Raw genomic sequence first — 18,893 nt, 5'->3', positions numbered from 1 at the left:
TGCTTCCTGGCTGATGTTTTGGTCACTTTTGAATGCTGGCGGTGCTTTCACTCTAGTGTTAGCATGAGACAGAGTCTACAACCCACACAAGTGGCTCAGGTAGTGCAGCTCATCCAGGATGGCACATCAATGCGAGCTGTGGCAAGAAGGTTTGCTGTGTCGATCAGCTTAGTGTCCAGAGCATGGAGGCGCTACCAGGAGACAGGCCAGTACATCAGGAGACGTGGAGGAGGCCGTAGGAGGGCAAAATACACTGAATGTACAAAACATTAGGAACATCCTCCTAATATTGAGTTGCACCCCCGTTTGTCCTCAGAACAGCCTCAATTTGTTGGGGCATGGACTCTACAAGGTGTCAAGAGTTCCACAGGGATGCTGGCCCCCATGTTGGCTCCAATGCTTACCACAGTTGTGTCAAGTTGGCTGGATGTCCTTTCATCTACACTGATTGAAGTGGATTTAACAGGTGACATCAATAAGGGAAGACCACCTGGATTCACCTGGTCAGTCTGTCATGGAAAGAGCAAGTGTTCCTAATGTTTCGTACACTCAGTGTAAGTTGTAGTGACTGAATAGACGCTGAAGCAAGCACACTAATTAAGAGCTGGTATCAATACAGTTGTTGAGGCAGCCCTACAGAGGTGATGCATAGCCCTCCCATCTCTCTCTCTATATTTCCATATCTCCTACACTCTCACTACCTCCCCCCCTCTCTTTCTCTCTTTCTCCCTCTCTCTCACTACCTCCCACCCTCTCTCTCTTTCTTTCTCCCTCTCTCACTACCTCCCACTCTCTTTCTCTCTTTCTTTCTCTCTCACTACCTCCCACTCTCTTTCTCTCTTTCTTTCTCCCTCTCTCTCACTACCTCCCACCCTCTCTCTCTTTCTTTCTCCCTCTCTCACTACCTCCCACTCTCTTTCTCTCTTTCTTTCTCTCTCACTACCTCCCACCCTCTCTCTCTCTTTCTTTCTCCCTCTCTCTCACTACCTCCCACCCTCTCTCTCTTTCTTTCTCCCTCTCTCTCACTACCTCCCACCCTCTCTCTCTCTCTTTCTTTCTCCCTCTCTCACTACCTCCCACTCTCTTTCTCTCTTTCTTTCTCTCTCACTACCTCCCACCCTCTCTCTCTTTCTTTCTCCCTCTCTCTCACTACCTCCCACCCTCTCTCTCTTTCTTTCTCCATCTCTCTCACTACCTCCCACCCTCTCTCTCTCTCTCTCTTTCTTTCTCCCTCTCTCACTACCTCCCACCCTCTCTCTTTCTTTCTCCCTCTCTCTCACTACCTCCCACCCTCTCTTTCTCTCTTTCCTTTCTCTCCTCTCTTTCGCTCTCTCTCCTCTTTCTTCTCTCTCCCCCCTCCCCCACTCCCTGTCCCATATTAACTTGAATTTGAGTAAAGATGTAATGATGGCGCGTGGGAAGTAAAGTGATGGTCAGCCGTAAATCCACCAGAAATGAAATGAGACTAATTGTGCCATTAAGGTTATTTCCCTCGCTCTCTCTCATCTCTATCTTTCTCTCTCCCACCCTCCCCCCCACTCCCTGTCCCATATTACCCTTGAATTTGAGTAAAGATGTAATGGCGGCGCGTGGGAGTCAAAGTGGCGGCCGGCCGTAAATCCACCAGAAATGAGACTAATTGTACCATTAAGTTTTTAGACTCGGCACATTTCTCACTGTAAATTGTCCGGGGGGGGGGGGGGGGTCTGGGTGTTGGGAAGAGCTCCTCTCCTTCTCCCCTTATCGGGTTGAAAGGCGCTGAGTCGGCGGGACGGTCTGAGGGGAGAGCAGTGATAAAAGTACTCTCTCAGCTTCACGGGATAACTTAAGTGCGTTCTAAGGACACAGCTCCTAAGTACCTCTGGCTGAGATTGGCTCGGCCACCACAAGTTTTGGGGTGTGTGTGTGAGAGAGAGAGACAGAGAGAACCTAGCCCAGCTAATTGTAGCCATCATTGGTCGTACATCCTTTGGTTTTGTGTGTGTGTATGTTTGCGTAAAACAGTCAGGTTCTCTTTTGATATATATATATATATATACGCACAACATTCTCAGTCAGACAAGGTTGGTCTTAAACGTGCTTCTTGCCAAAGTGCTTTGAGATATCAGATGATGTACGAAGGGCTATATAAATACATTTGATTTGATTTGAAGCACCTATTGTGACGACATACCTCCAGTTGTTCCTTTACATTTCTCCTAAAACAATGGGGCCCCAATTCAATCTATTGCAGTTAAAGGTATCTGCACTGCAGGGTCACTCCTCAATACAACTGCAGTACATTAGAATGTCTGGAACACAAATGTGTGTTTCTCCAGGGGTTTAGCGATTGCTCCATCCTCCCAGAAGTCCTTGGACAGGAAGAGGACGAAACCGAGCTGATCTTGGACAGTGGCATTCTCGCGCTATGTCTCACCTCTGATCCCTGCCTTGACCCTTAAACCATCCCCCACCGTCATCCTTGGGAGCCTTAACCCCACTCCCACCTTGACCTAAGAGTTTTAACCCCACCCCAACTCCTACCCTGACCACCATCCCCCTCCCTCCAGGAGAGGAGAGGGAAACGGTAGTGGATGAAGAGGAAGAGGAGGACGTGGTGGATGTGAATGCTAGAGAGGGGCAAACCGTGGATTCCTACCCCAGAAAACCTCCACCGTCGTGGGGAGAGTGGGTGAGGGTCAACAGAGCCCCCACCGTCCTCTCTGGAGCTCAGGAGCAGGTGAATGCTCTACTCCTCTGTAGTATTGTGCCTTGGCAAGTCAGACGACAGATGTCTGGCTTCCACCTCTACATCAGTGCTGGCCAACAGGGGGCAGACTGTGTGTGCAGACTTACTCCAGCCTAGCTGGAACACACCAGACTTTAGTCAATCTCTCAAATCAAATCAAAATCAAATGTATTTATATAGCCCTTCGTACATCAGCTGATATCTCAAAGTGCTGTACAGAAACCCAGCCTAAAACCCCAAACAGCAAGCAATGCAGGTGTAGAAGCACGGTGGCTAGGAAAAACTCCCTAGAAAGGCCAAAACCTAGGAAGAAACCTAGAGAGGAACCAGGCTATGTGGGGTGGCCAGTCCTCTTCTGGCTGTGCCGGGTGGAGATTCTAACAGAACATGGCCAAGATGTTCAAATGTTCATAAATGACCAGCATGGTCGAATAATAATAAGGCAGAACAGTTGAAACTGGAGCAGCAGCACAGTCAGGTGGACTGGGGACAGCAAGGAGTCATCATGTCAGGTATTCCTGGGGCATGGTCCTAGGGCTCAGGTCCTCCGAGAGAGAGAAAGAAAGAGAGAATTAGAGAGAGCATATGTGGGATGGCCAGTCCTCTTCTGGCTGTGCCGGGTGGAGATTATAACAGAACATGGCCAAGATGTTCATAAATGACCAGCAAATCAAAGTTTATTTGTTACGTGCGCCGAATACAATAGGTGTAAACCTTTTACAGTGAAATGCTAACTTACAGGCTCTAACCAATAGTGCAAAAAAGGTGTTAGTTGAACAATAGGTAGGTAAAGAAATAAAACAACAGTAAAAAGACAGGCTATATTCAGTAGCGAGGCTATAAAAGTAGCAAGGCTACGTACAGACACCGGTTAGTCAGGCTGATTGAGGTAGTATGTACATGTAGATATGGTTAAAGTGACTATGCATATTTGAAGAACAGAGAGTAGCAGGAGCGTTTAAAGAGGGGTTGGTGGGTGGTGGGACACAATGCAGATAGCCCAGTGGTTGGTTGGCCCAATTGAGGTAGTATGTACATGAATGTATAGTTAAAGTGACTGTGCATATAAGATAAACAGAGAGTAGCAGCAGTGTAAAAGAAGGGTTTGGGGGGAACACAATGCAAATAGTCTGGGTAACCATTTGATTACCTGTTCAGGAGCCTTATGGCTTGGGGGTAAAAACTGTTGAGAAGCCTGTTTGTCCTCGACTCCGGTACCGCTTGCCATGCGGTAGTAGAGAGAACAGTCTATGACTGGGGTGGCTGGGGTCTTTGACAATTTTTAGGGCCTACCTCTGACACCGCCTGGTGTCGAGGTCCTGGATGGCAGGCTGCGTAGCCCCAGTGATGTACTGGGCCGTTCGCACTACCCTCTGTAGTGCCTTGCGGTCGGAAGCTGAGCAATTGCCATACCAGGCAGTGATGCAACCAGGCAGTGATGCTCTCGATGTTGCAGCTGTAGAACTTTTTGAGGATCTCAGGACCCATTCCAAATCTTTTTAGTTTCCTGAGGGCGAATAGGCTTTGTCGTGTCCTCTTCACGACTGTCTTGGTGTGTTTGGACCATTCTAGTTTGTTGTTGATGTGGACACCAAGGAACTTGAAGCACTCAACCTGCTCCACTACAGCCCTGTCGATGAGAATGGGGGCGTGCTCAGTTCTCCTTTTCCTGTAGTCCACAATCATCTCCTTAGTCTTGGTTACGTTGAGGGATAGGTTGTTATTCTGGCACCACCCGGCCAGGTCTCTGACCTCCTCTCTATAGGCTGTCTCTTCGTTGTCGATAACCAGGCCTACCACTGTTGTGTCATCTGCAAACTTGATGATGGTGTTGGTGTCGTGCCTGGCCATGCAGTCATGGGTGAACAGGGAGTACAGGAGAGGACTGAGCACACACCCCTGGGGGCTCCAGTGTTGGGGATCAGCATGGCAGTTGTGTTGCTACCTACCCTCGCCACCTGGGGGCGGCCCGTCAGGAAGTCCAGGATCCAGTTGCAGAGGGAGGTGTTTAGTCCCAGGATCCTTAGCTTATTGATGCGCTTTGAGGGCACTATGATGTTGAATGAAGACCACCGTTGCTTATTGGGTCAGTATTATATTAAACATGTTACTGCTATACATTCACGGTGCTGACCGTTGTTATTTAGGGAGAAGGTGGTGGGAGTGTGGCTGGGGACAGGATGAAACCATTTTGTCTTGCCATCTTGACAGGTGGAGGAGAAAGGTGGAGATGGTACTGTGGAGAAGCTGGAGTCCAGAGCCCTCTTTGATCAGCTCTCTCTAGGTCAGTCTGTGAATTCCTGGGTGGAGACTGGGGACAGCGAGGCGGACTCAGACTCCAGGAACGGAAGATCAGAACTCATCCTCACAGACACAGAGTTAGTACCGCTCTTCTTCGGAATACCAATATTGGTTTAAATGTTTTACAAAATACCAACACTCAATCCAAAAAATATTAGTCACATGCTTTGTAAACTGCAGCTGTAGACACAGTGAAATGCTTACTTATGGGCCTTCCTAACAATGCAGAGAGAAAGAAAATAGAGAAATAATAGAAAATTAAAACCACATAATAATAAACACACAATGAGTAATGATAACGTGGCTATATTCCGGCGCCGACAGAGATGGCCGCCTCGCCTCGCTTCGCGTTCCTAGGAAACTATGCAGTATTTTGCAGTATAAGGTAGTTGTTGTGAAATTATTAGCTTCCATCACTCTCCTTCTTGGTAAAATAGCCCTTACACAGCCTGGAGTTTTGTGTCATTGTCCCTAGATAAATCACAGACAGTGTCACCAGCAAAGCACCATCACACCACCACCTCCATGCTTGACGGTGGGAACCACACAGGCGGAGATCATCCGTTCACCTACACTGCGTCTCACAAAGACGTAATCTCACATTACGACTCATCAGACCAAAGGACAGATTTGCACCGGTCTAATGTCCATGGCTCAAGTTTATTTGGGCTACAATCTGAAGTGCAGTTAACTCTAATGAACTTATCCTCTGCAGCAGAGGTAACTCTGGGTCTTCGTTTCCTGTGGCGGTCCTCATGAGCGCCAGTTAACTCTGGGTCTTCCTTTCCTGTGTCGGTCCTCATGAGAGCCACTTTCATCATAGCGCTTGATGGTTTTTGCCACTGCACTTGAAGAAACGTTAAAAGTTCTTGACATTTTCCAGATTGACTGACCTTCATGTCTTAAAGTAATGATGGACTGTCATTTCTCTTTGCTTATTTGAGCTGTTCTTGCCATAATATGGACTTGATCTTTAACTAAATAGGGCTATCTTCTGTATACCACCTCTACCTTTTCACAACACAACTGATTGACTCAAATGCATTAAGATGTAAAGAAATTCCACAAATTAACAAGGCACACCTGTTAATTGAAATGCATTCCAGGTGACTACCTCATGAAGCTGGTTGTGAGAATGCTAAGAGTGCGCAAAGCTGTCATCAAGGCAAAGGGTGGCTACTATATAAAATATATTTGTATTTGTTTAACACTTTTTTGTTGACTACATGATTCCATATGTGTTATGTCATAGTTTTGATGTCTTCACTATTATTCTACAATGTAGAAAATAGTAAAATGAAAGAAAAACCTGTGAATGTGTAGGTGTGTCCAAACCTTTGACTGATACTGCATATCATCCATGTCTTTTTTCAGCCACGACTCCGTGAAACAGTTCTTCAGGTCCCGTTGATAGGATAGTCTCGACCGGAGCTTGTTCAGTTTGTTCTGTACGTTTGCCAAATGATTTATGTGTCAGGGTGCCCGTACGTCGGCCTCTTTTACGCCACCTCTTCCTTTTAGTGAAAGCTTTTCTGAAGGCCAGAAGCTATTTTCGGTGGAAACATGCACAAAAAAACTAAAAATCTAAAAGTTTGAAATGACAAAATGAATAGAATGTAATCTACCTGGTTTAGTGTAATTTATAGCAGACAGTGGGTTGAGTAAGAGTTACATGTCATTACATGAATTCTCAAAAATGTAGTTGATCTGCTCATTCTCTGGCTCTCTAGTAGGCTTGGCGCCCCCTCTGCTGGTAACATGATGGTATGGCAGGCAGTGACTCCAGTGACGTTGCCTGAGTCAGTCATACATACAGTATATCTGAACCATTATCTGAAAATACAGGATTGGACAGTGTTTCCCAACTTGTTTTTGCACTAGCACTAACAAACCTGATTCAAATCAAATGTATTTATAAAGCCCTTTTTATATCAGGAGGTGTCACAAAGTGCTATACAGAAACCCAGCCTTAAAACCCAAACAGCAAACAATGCAGATGTAGAAACACGGTGGCTAGGAAAAACTCCTTGGAAAGGCAGGAACCTAGGAAGAAACCTAGAGAGGAACCAGGCTCTGAGGGGTGGCCAGTCCTCTCCTGGCTGTGCTGGGTGAAGATTATAGGAGTACATATGGCCATTAAGGCCAGATCGTTCTTCAAGATGTTCAAACCTGTATAGATGACCAGCAGGGACAAAAAAAAAAGAGAGGGAGGGGGTGCAAAGGTGAACTACTTAAGTTCACACAGAACAGATAGGACAGACTGACCCTAGCCCCCCAACGCATAGATACTGGAGGCTGTGATGGGCGCGGGTATCGCCCACAAAGATCTTCTCCACCGCACACGCCCAAGGGGTCGCAAAATCGGACAGGAAGATCACGTCAGTGACTCAACCCGCTCAAGTCGAGTGTATCGGGGAAGAAAAATGCCTGGCACAACATGACGCACCCCCTCCCTAGGGACGGACAGTCCCACCTTTTAAATGTTCTCCTCCCGCCCGATTTCTATTCAACCGAAAGGAGCCCAAAGGACTTGACTTCTCTTCACGTTCATAACAGCCTCACTCACGTCCATAACAGCCTGTCCATAACAGCCTCACTCACGTCCATAACAGCCTCACTCACGTCCATAACAGTCTGTCCATAACAGCCTCACTCACGTCCATAACAGCCTGTCCATAACAGCCTCACACACGTCCATAACAGCCTGTCCATAACAGTCTCACTCACGTCCATAACAGCCTCACTCACGTCCATAACAGCCTGTCCATAACAGCCTGTCCATAACAGCCTGTCCATAACAGCCTCACTCACGTCCATAACAGCCTCACTCACGTCCACAACAGTCTCACTCGCGTCCATAACAGCCTGTCCATAACAGCCTGTCCATAACAGCCTCACTCACGTCCATAACAGCCTGTCCATAACAGCCTCACTCACGTCCATAACAGTCTCACTCACGTCCATAACAGCCTCACTCACGTCCATAACAGCCTGTCCATAACAGCCTCACTCACGTCCATAACAGCCTGTCCATAACAGTCTCACTCACGTCCATAACAGTCTCACTCACGTCCATAACAGCCTCACTCATGTCCATAACAGCCTGTCCATAACAGCCTGTCCATAACAGCCTCACTCGCGTCCACAACAGCCTCACTCACGTCCATAACAGCCTCACTCACGTCCATAACAGCCTGTCCATAACAGCCTCACTCACGTCCATAACAGCCTCGCTCACGTCCATAACAGCCTGTCCATAGCAGCCTGTCCATAACAGCCTCACTCACGTCCATAACAGCCTCACTCACGTCCATAACAGCCTGTCCATAACAGCCTCACACACGTCCATAACAGCCTGTCCATAACAGTCTCACTCACGTCCATAACAGCCTCACTCACGTCCATAACAGCCTGTCCATAACAGCCTGTCCATAACAGCCTGTCCATAACAGCCTCACTCACGTCCATAACAGCTTCACTCACGTCCACAACAGTCTCACTCGCGTCCATAACAGCCTGTCCATAACAGCCTGTCCATAACAGCCTGTCCATAACAGCCTCACTCACGTCCATAACAGCCTGTCCATAACAGACTCACTCACGTCCATAAGTCTCACTCACGTCCATAACAGCCTCACTCACGTCCATAACAGCCTCACTCACGTCCATAACAGCCTGTCCATAACAGCCTCACTCACGTCCATAACAGCCTGTCCATAACAGTCTCACTCACGTCCATAACAGCCTCACTCATGTCCATAACAGCCTGTCCATAACAGCCTGTCCATAACAGCCTCACTCACGTCCATAACAGCCTCACTCGCGTCCACAACAGCCTCACTCACGTCCATAACAGCCTCACTCACGTCCATAACAGCCTGTCCATAACAGCCTCACTCACGTCCATAACAGCCTCGCTCACGTCCATAACAGCCTGTCCATAGCAGCCTGTCCATAACAGCCTCACTCACGTCCATAACAGCCTCACTCACGTCCATAACAGCCTGTCCATAACAGTCTCACTCACGTCCATAACAGCCTGTCCATAACAGTCTCACTCACGTCCATAACAGCCTGTCCATAACAGTCTCACTCACGACCATAACAGTCTCACTCACGTCCATAACAGTCTCACTCACGTCCATAACAGCCTGTCCATAACAGCCTGTCCATAACAGCCTCACTCACGTCCATAACAGCCTCACTCACGTCCATAACAGCCTGTCCATAACAGCCTGTCCATAACAGCCTCACTCACGTCCATAACAGCCTCACTCACGTCCATAACAGCCTGTCCATAACAGCCTGTCCATAACAGTCTCACTCACGTCCATAACAGCCTGTCCATAACAGTCTCACTCACGTCCATAACAGTCTCACTCACGTCCACAACAGCCTCACTCACGTCCACAACAGCTTGTCCATAACAGCCTGTCCATAACAGCCTCACTCACGTCCATAACAGTCTCACTCACGTCCATAACAGCCTGTCCATAACAGTCTCACTCACGTCCATAACAGTCTCACTCACGTCCATAACAGTCTCACTCACGTCCATAACAGCCTGTCCATAACAGCCTGTCCATAACAGCCTCACTCACGTCCATAACAGCCTCACTCACGTCCATAACAGCCTGTCCATAACAGCCTGTCCATAACAGCTTGTCCATAACAGCCTGTCCATAACAGCCTCACTCACGTCCATAACAGCCTCACTCACGTCCATAACAGCCTGTCCATAACAGCCTGTCCATAACAGTCTCACTCACGTCCATAACAGCCTGTCCATAACAGTCTCACTCACGTCCATAACAGTCTCACTCACGTCCATTACAGCCTCACTCACGTCCACAACAGCCTCACTCACGTCCACAACAGCTTGTCCATAACAGCCTGTCCATAACAGCCTCACTCACGTCCATAACAGTCTCACTCACGTCCATAACAGCCTGTCCATAACAGCCTCACTCACGTCCATAACAGCCTCACTCACGTCCATAACAGCCTGTCCATAACAGCCTGTCCATAACAGCCTCACTCACGTCCATAACAGCCTGTCCATAACAGCCTCACTCACGTCCATAACATCCTGTCCATAACAGCCTCACTCACGTCCATAACAGCCTGTCCATAACAGCCTCACTCACGTCCATAACAGCCTCACTCACGTCCATAACAGCCTCACTCACGTCCATAACAGCCTCACTCACGTCCACAACAGCCTGTCCATAACAGCCTCACTCACGTCCATAACAGCCTCACTCGCGTCCATAACAGCCTCACTCACGTCCACAACAGCCTGTCCATAACAGCCTCACTCACGTCCATAACAGCCTGTCCATAACAGCCTCACTCACGTCCATAACAGCCTGTCCATAACAGCCTCACTCACGTCCATAACAGCCTCACTCACGTCCATAACAGCCTCACTCACGTCCATAACAGCCTCACTCACGTCCACAACAGCCTGTCCATAACAGCCTCACTCACGTCCATAACAGCCTCACTCACGTCCATAACAGCCTCACTCACGTCCACAACAGCCTGTCCATAACAGCCTCACTCACGTCCATAACAGCCTCACTCACGTCCACAACAGCCTGTCCATAACAGCCTCACTCACGTCCACAACAGCCTGTCCATAACAGTCTCACTCACGTCCATAACAGCCTCACTCGTGTCCATAACAGACTCACTCACGTCCATAACAGCCTCACTCACGTCCATAACAGCCTGTCCATAACAGCCTCACTCACGTCCATAACAGTCTCACTCACGTCCATAACAGCCTGTCCATAACAGTCTCACTCACGTCCATAACAGCCTCACTCACGTCCATAACAGCCTGTCCATAACAGTCTCACTCACGTCCATAACAGTCTCACTCACGTCCATAACAGCCTCACTCACGTCCATAACAGCCTCACTCACGTCCATAACAGCCTGTCCATAACAGTCTCACTCACGTCCATAACAGCCTGTCCATAACAGCCTGTCCATAACAGCCTGTCCATAACAGCCTGTCCATAACAGCCTCACTCACGTCCATAACAGCCTGTCCATAACAGCCTCACTCACGTCCATAACAGCCTGTCCCTAACAGCCTCACTCACGTCCATAACAGCCTGTCCATAACAGCCTCACTCACGTCCATAACAGCCTGTCCATAACAGCCTGTCCATAACAGCCTGTCCATAACAGCCTGTCCATAACAGCCTCACTCACGTCCATAACAGCCTGTCCATAACAGCCTCACTCACGTCCATAACAGCCTGTCCCTAACAGCCTCACTCACGTCCATAACAGCCTGTCCATAACAGCCTCACTCACGTCCATAACAGCCTGTCCATAACAGCCTGTCCATAAGTCTCACTCACGTCCATAACAGCCTCATTCATATTCGACTACATCTCTTGTCACTTGAGATGGATACCAAATTCAATTTATCAGCTCGTCTTTGCCCGTTGGAATAGGAGATCACATACTAGTTAAATCGGGATTCGTTACTCTGAAAGGTCTGTATTCATAGTGTCTCAGAGTAGGGGTGCTGATTTCAGGTCAGTTTTGCCTTTTTAGATCATTATGAATAATATTACATGAACACACAGGGAAGCTGATCCTAGAACAGCACTCGTACTCTGAGATGCTTGATACATACGATCCCTGTTAAGGTATGAGGTTTATTGCAGAGTAAATTATGTAAATTGAATGGTTATACAGACCCACTAGCCGCACATATTGTAGGAGGGAACATTTCTACCTGGGGAACCTAAAGGGTTGTGTTATTTCCAGTGCTGCTGTATAAACAGAGGGAATAAGTTGCAAAAATGTCTTGCCGTGTCATATCCTCACGCGGTACATACATAATAATAATACAGTATCAAAACTGAACAACGTATCGTACTGCACTACCAATATTCCAACTGGTACAGTAAAGTGGTTGATTCATTTATGAATGGATAGATTGATTGATATACCTAATGGTTGATGTGTTCTCCTCTAGCTCGGTGCATTTGATTGGCACAGAGAGGAGAAAGAGGAGGGGCCAGGGAGGAGGACGACACAGGTAGGACAACAGAACTCACTGTAGAGCCACAGTCAACACACACACATTCTACATTCACCATTACCTCTGGTTGTTATTTAAAGTGTCTCATGGGGGACAAACATAATTAACCAAACCCAGAATCGGTCAGGAAACACCCCTCCAAGACCGAAATATAGTTTTTCCTAATGAGCAACAGAAAAACACATGTTCCAATCGACGTGTTCAGTCACTCTTTAACCTTTCGTTACCTGGGAAAAGACCCTTGGGGTCAGAAACCTCTCTTGCAAGGGGGAGCTGGCAAGAGGTCAGCAGGAAGCTGCCAGCGTGTAGATACAGAACAGGTGAACGTACAGGGACAATACATTCAAATCAATTAGTGGTTAACAACATCTTGGCGTATGCTCTCAGTGATCTACCTGAGAGGGAGGAAGGAGAGGGAGAGGAGACCCCTGCCTTCAGTCACTGGGGACCCCCACGCAGGTAAGGGCTGTGTCCATGTGTGTCCGTTTGTCTGTCTGTCTATGTGTCCAAGTGGATACTGACAAAGTATCTTTTTTTAATGAAACGTTTAACAGATTCACTAAATTCACCTTGTTTTTTGGGTCACGGTTTGTTTTTAGTTTATCGGGTACAGAAGGACTGGGGAAAGAATCGTTATTAAACGTGTAGTTTGGAACCTGGATGATAACTTCTCACAGTTAAAAGAAATGTCAAACTCCAGGCCCACCTAATAGAGAGCAATGTGATCATAACTGCAGTGTACCTGGACCTGCGTGAGTGTGTGTGTGGTAGTGTGCAGGGCCATAACCAGGGTTTGTGTTTTAGTGTTATTAGATGGACTGAGGTGAATGAACCAACAGCAGCCAAGGTCATAATGGCTGGTGTTAATGCTTGTTTTTGCTGTTCTCCAAATAGAATTTGGATGTTTTTTTTTATTATATTGAAATGCAGTAAATGAGCTTCAACTTTCCAAAAAGGTGGGGAGGGAAGGTTTCCCCCCAGCATTGTTTTGGGGAAAGTTTAAACTAATTTACTTCATTTCTATACAATAAAAAAAAAAGTGTTCAAATTCTATTTGGAGAACAGCAAAAACAAGCATTAACACCAGCCATTATGACCTTGGCTGCTGTTGGTTCATTCACCTCAGTCCATCTACAAACACACAGCCTATTAGCAAACACACAGCCTATTAGCTGAGGTGGGAGACTCTGTCCATAGGACAACAATCAGTCGTATATTGCACAAATCTGGCCTTTATGGAAGAGTGGCAAGAAGAAAGCCATTTCTTAAAGATATCCATAAAAAGTGTCATTTAAAGTTTGCCACAAGCCACCTGGGAGACACACCAAACATGTGGAAGAAGGTGCTCTGGTCAGATGAAACCAAAATTGAACTTTTTGGCAACAATGCAAAACGTTATGTTTGGCGTAAAAGCAACACAGCTGAACACACCATCCCCACTGTCAAACATGGTGGTGGCAGCATCATGGTTTGGGCCTGCTTTTCTTCAGCAGGGACAGGGAAGATGGTTAAAATTTATGGGAAGATGGATGGAGCCAAATACAGGACCATTCTGGAAGAAAACCTGATGGAGTCTGCAAAAGACCTGAGACTGGGACGGAGATTTGTCTTCCAACAAGACAATGATCCAAAACATAAAGCAAAATCTACAATGGAATGGTTCAAAAATAAACATATCCAGGTGTTAGAATGGCCAAGTCAAAGTCCAGACCTGAATCCAATCGAAAATCTGTGGAAAGAACTGAAAACTGCTGTTCACAAATGCTCTCCATCCAACCTCACTGAGCTCGAGCTGTTTTGCAAGGAGGAATGGGAAAAAAATTCAGTCTCTCGATGTGCAAAACTGAGAGAGACATACCCCAAGCGACTTACAGCTGTAATCGCAGCAAAAGGTGGCGCTACAAAGTATTAACTTAAGGGGGCTGAATAATTTTGCACGCCCAATTTTTCAGTTTTTGATTTGTTAAAAAAGTTTGAAATATCCAATAAATGTCGTTCCACTTCATGATTGTGTCCCACTTGTTGTTGATTCTTCACAAAAAAATACAGTTTTATATCTTTATGTTTGAAGCCTGAAATGTGGCAAAAGGTCGCAAAGTTCAAGGGGGCCGAATACTTTCGCAAGGCACTGTATGTGTCCGTGTGAATCATTTGTCATATTTCCATCCTTTCAGGGGTATAACATTACAATGTAATGTAGATCTCTGCAGTTCATCCAGAGTGATCATGGGCCTCTTGGCTGCATCTCTGATCAGTCTTCTCCTTGCATGAGCTGAAAGTTTAGAGGGACGGCCAGGTCTTGGTAGATTTGCAGTGGTCTGATACTCCTTCCATTTCAATATTATCGCTTGCACAGTGCTCCTTGGGATGTTTAAAGCTTGGGAGGTCTTTTTGTATCCAAATCCGGCTTTAAACTTCTTCACAACAGTATCTCGGACCTGCCTGGTGTGTTCCTTGTTCTTCATGATGCTCTCTGCGCTTTTAACGGACCTCTGAGACTATCACAGTGCAGGTGCATTTATACGGAGACTTGATTACACACAGGTGGATTGTATTTATCATCATTAGTCATTTAGGTCAACATTGGATCATTCAGAGATCCTCACTGAACTTCTGGAGAGAGTTTGCTGCACTGAAAGTAAAGGGGCTGAATAATTTTGCACGCCCAGTTTGTCAGTTTTTGATTTGTTAAAAAAGTTTGAAATATCCAATAAATGTCGTTCCACTTCATGATTGTGTCCCACTTGTTGTTGATTCTTCACAAAAAAATACAGTTTTATATATTTATGTTTGAAGCCTGAAATGTGGCAAAAGGTCGCAAAGTTCAAGGGGGCCGAATACTTTCGCAATGCACTGTAGTATCAGAGACGAAATGAAAACGTAGGACATTTTTTGGAACTATTGTTTGCGTGTTTATTGCATTTTAATGTAAGGCCTATAAGGAAGATGGGTCAATGGGAGATGTTCATATATGAAACATATCTTATGTGTTTAAGTTCCTAACTTGTTTGATAAGATTAGTACAGATTTTCTCAGGGGTCCCCACATGGGGCCACGACCTTCAGTTTGGGAACCACGGTACTAACTTTTTCCTATGCTCCCTCCCTCCTGCATGCGTCCCGCCTCAGCCTCACCACTGAGCGCCACATCATCACTGTCTTCCTCAGTAGCCTACTCTCTGTAAAGCAAAGTTATTGTGTGAATTTAGTAGCGTATTTTTTGCTCCTGCTGAGGTAGGCTCCGTTTAACATTAGCTTTTGCTTCTTGCGTCATCGTTCTAGCTGGCTAGGTAATATTAGCCAGAGCCCTGCCGACAGACCCACCTGACAGACTGACATATCTATAAGCTTGTGCACTCCTTCTCCGAGTGTCGTTTTATGTTTGTGTGGGGGTTGTCTGTTAGACACGGCAGGAGTCGATGGATCGTTTTAAAATGGCCTTTTGTCCGGCATTTCGCAAACACAGCAGGGTCTCTATTGCCTACTTGAGCCGACTGCAAGCTGGTTTTGTTTGTTCCTGTGCCTGTGCCACGAGGGCCATTCCTGTGCCTGTGCCTGTGCCATTCCCGGCCTGTGCCACGAGGGGGCAGAGTTAGCTGTTTGAGAGCGTGGTGAATGTGCTTTTAAAAAGGCATATCCGGGGTACGCAGGCAAACATAATGAACAAACCACTGTTCATGATTCCACTGGTACACATAGAGGCAGGCAAACATAATGAACAAACCACTGTTCATGATTCCACTGGTACACATAGAGGCAGGCAAACATAATGAACAAACCACTGTTCATGATTCCACTGGTACACATAGAGGCAGGCAAACATAATGAACAAACCACTGTTCATGATTCCACTGGTACACATAGAGGCAGGCAAACATAATGAACAAACCACTGTTCGTGATTCCACTGGTACACATACAGGAAGGCGAACATAATGAACAAACCACTGTTCGTGATTCCACTGGTACACATACAGGAAGGCGAACATAATGAACAAACCACTGTTCATGATTCCACTGGTACACATACAGGAAGGCGAACATAATGAACAAACCACTGTTCATGATTCCACTGGTACACATACAGGAAGGCGAACATAATGAACAAACCACTGTTCATGATTCCACTGGTACACATACAGGAAGGCGAACATAATGAACAAACCACTGTTCATGATTCCACTGGTACACATACAGGAAGGCGAACATAATGAACAAACCACTGTTCATGATTCCACTGGTCTTTGAAAGAAAATCACATTTTTTGTTCACTAAAATAGCATCATATTGATCATCATACAGTGTAGACATTGTTAATGTTGTAAATGACTATTGTAGCTGGAATATGGAATATCTACATAGGCGTACAGGGGGCGGCAGGGTAGCCTAGTGGTTAGAGCGTTGGACTAGTAACCGGAAGGTTGCGAGTTCAAACCCCCGAGCTGACAAGGTACAAATCTGTCGTTCTGCCCCTGAACAGGCAGTTAACCCACTGTTCCCAGGCCGTCATTGAAAATAAGAATTTGTTCTTAACTGACTTGCCTGGTTAAATAAAGGTAAAATAAATAAATTTTAAAAAAAAGTACAGAGGCCCATTATCAGCAACCATCACTCCTGTGATCCAATGGCACATTGTGTTAGCTAATTCAAGTTTATAATTTTAAAAGCTAATTGATCATTAGAAAACCCTTTTGCAATTATGTTAGCACAGCTGAAAACTGTTATTCTGATTAAAGAAGCAATGAAACTGGTCTTCTTTAGACTAGTTGAGTATCTGGAGCATCAGCATTTGTGGGTTCGATTACAGGCTTAAAATGGACAGAAACAAATAACTTTCTTTTGAAACTCGTCAGTCTATTCTTGTTCTGAGAAATGAAGGCTATTCCATGTGATAAATTGCCTAGAAACTGAAGATCTCATGTGTACTACTCCCTTCACAGAGTTTATATACACAGTACCAGTCAAAAGTTTGAACACACCTACTCATTCCAGGGTTTTTCTTTATTTTTACTATTTTCTAGATTGCAGAATAATAGTGAAGACATCAAAACTATGAAATACCACATATGGAACCATGTAGTAACCAAAAAAGTGTTAAACAAATCAAAATATATTTTATATTTGAGATTCTTCAAAGTAGCCACCCTTTGCCTTGATGACATCTTTGCACACTCTTGGCATTCTCTCAACCAGCTCCGTGAGGAAGTCACCTGGAATGCATTTCAATTAACACGTATGCCTTGTTAAAAGTTAATTTGTGGAATTTATTTCCTTAATGTGTTTGAGCCAATCAGCTGTGTTGTGACAAGGTAGGGGTGGTATATAGAAGATAGCCCTATTTGGTAAAATACCAAGTCCACGTTATGGCAAGAACAGCTCCAATAAGCAACGAGAAATGACAGCCCTTCATTACTTTACTTCATTACTTTAAGACATGAAGGTCAGTAAAACTTTTAAAGGTTCTTCAAATGCAGTCACAAAAACCATCAAGCGCTATGATGAAACTGGCTCTAATGAGGACCGCCACAGGAAAGGAAAGGAAGACCCAGAGTTACCTCTGCTGCAGAGGATAAGTTCATTAGAACTTGATTCCATATGTGTTATTTAATAGTTATTTAATATTAAATAACTCAAATAGTATTTGGTAGCATTGCCTTTAAATTGTTTAACTTGGGTCAAACGTTTCCGGTAGCCTTCCACAAGCTTCCCACAATAAGTTGGGTGAATTTTGGCCCATTCCTCCTGACAGAGCTGGTGTAACTGAGGCAGGTTTGTAGGTCTCCTTGCTTCGCGCATGCTTTTTCAGTTCTGCCCACAAATGTTCTATAGGATTGACTTCAGGGCTTTGTGATTGCCACTCCAATACCTTGACTTTGTTGTCCTTAAGCCATTTTGCCACAACCTTGGAAGTATGCTTGGGGTCAGTGTCCATTTGGAAGACCCATTTGCGAGCAAGCTTTAACTTCCTGACTGATGTCTTGAGACGTTGCTTCAATATATCCACGTAATTTTCCTCCCATTTTGTGAAATTCACCAGTCCCTCCTGCAGCAAAGCACCCCCACAACATGATGCTGCCACCCCCGTGCTTCACGGTTGGGATGATGTTCTTTGGCTTGCAAGCCTCCCCCTTTTTCCTCCAAACACAACGATGGTCATTATGGCCAAACAGTTCAATTTTCATCAGACCAGATTTCTCCAAAAAGTGTGATCTTTGTCCCCATGTGCAGTTGCAAACCGTAGTCTGGCTTTTTTTATGGTGGTTTTGGAGCAGTGGCTTCTTCCTTGCTGAGCTGCCTTTCAGGTTATGTCGATATAGGACTCGTTTTACTGTGGATATAGACACTTTTGTACCTGTTTCCTCCAACATCTTCACAAGGTCCTTTGCTGTTGTTCTGGGATTGATTTGCACTTCTCGCACCAAAGTACGTTCATCTCTAGGAGACAGAACGCATCTCCTTCCTGAGCGGTATGACGGCTGCGTGGTCCCATGGTGTTCATACTTGCATACTATTGTTTGTACAGATGAACATGGTACCTTCAGGCATTTGGAAATTGCTCTCAAGGATGAACAGATTTTCCCATGATGTCAAGCAAAGAGGCACTGAGTTTGAAGGTAGGCCTTGGAATACATCCACAGGTACACCTCCAATTGACTCAAAGGATGTCAATTAGCCTATCAGAAGCTTCTAAAGCCATGACATCATTTTCTGGAATTTTCCAAGCTGTTTAAAGGCACAGTCAACTTAGTGTACGTAAACTTCTGACCCACTGGAATTGTGATACAGTGAATTGTAAG

General features: G+C 45.7%; 1 protein-coding gene across 1 annotated transcript in view; it reads left to right on the top strand.

Moving 5' to 3' along the window:
* LOC110511200 (inaD-like protein) overlaps positions 1-18,893 on the top strand; it is a 297,471-nt gene that overhangs the window by 140,829 nt on the left and 137,749 nt on the right. Inside the window, exons 18-20 of the mRNA XM_090184789.1 lie at positions 4,940-5,106; positions 12,033-12,095; positions 12,486-12,557. Coding sequence (XP_090040915.1) covers positions 4,940-5,106; positions 12,033-12,095; positions 12,486-12,557 — 302 coding nt within the window. The remainder of the gene's footprint in view (positions 1-4,939; positions 5,107-12,032; positions 12,096-12,485; positions 12,558-18,893) is intronic.

This window comes from Oncorhynchus mykiss, chromosome 1 (assembly GCF_057628025.1).
Source record: "Oncorhynchus mykiss isolate SJ-2025 chromosome 1, ASM5762802v1, whole genome shotgun sequence".
In the NCBI taxonomy this organism is placed as follows: domain Eukaryota; kingdom Metazoa; phylum Chordata; class Actinopteri; order Salmoniformes; family Salmonidae; genus Oncorhynchus; species Oncorhynchus mykiss.
The sequence above is the reverse complement of the archived record's forward strand: the minus strand, read 5'-3'. Positions and strand labels throughout refer to the sequence as shown.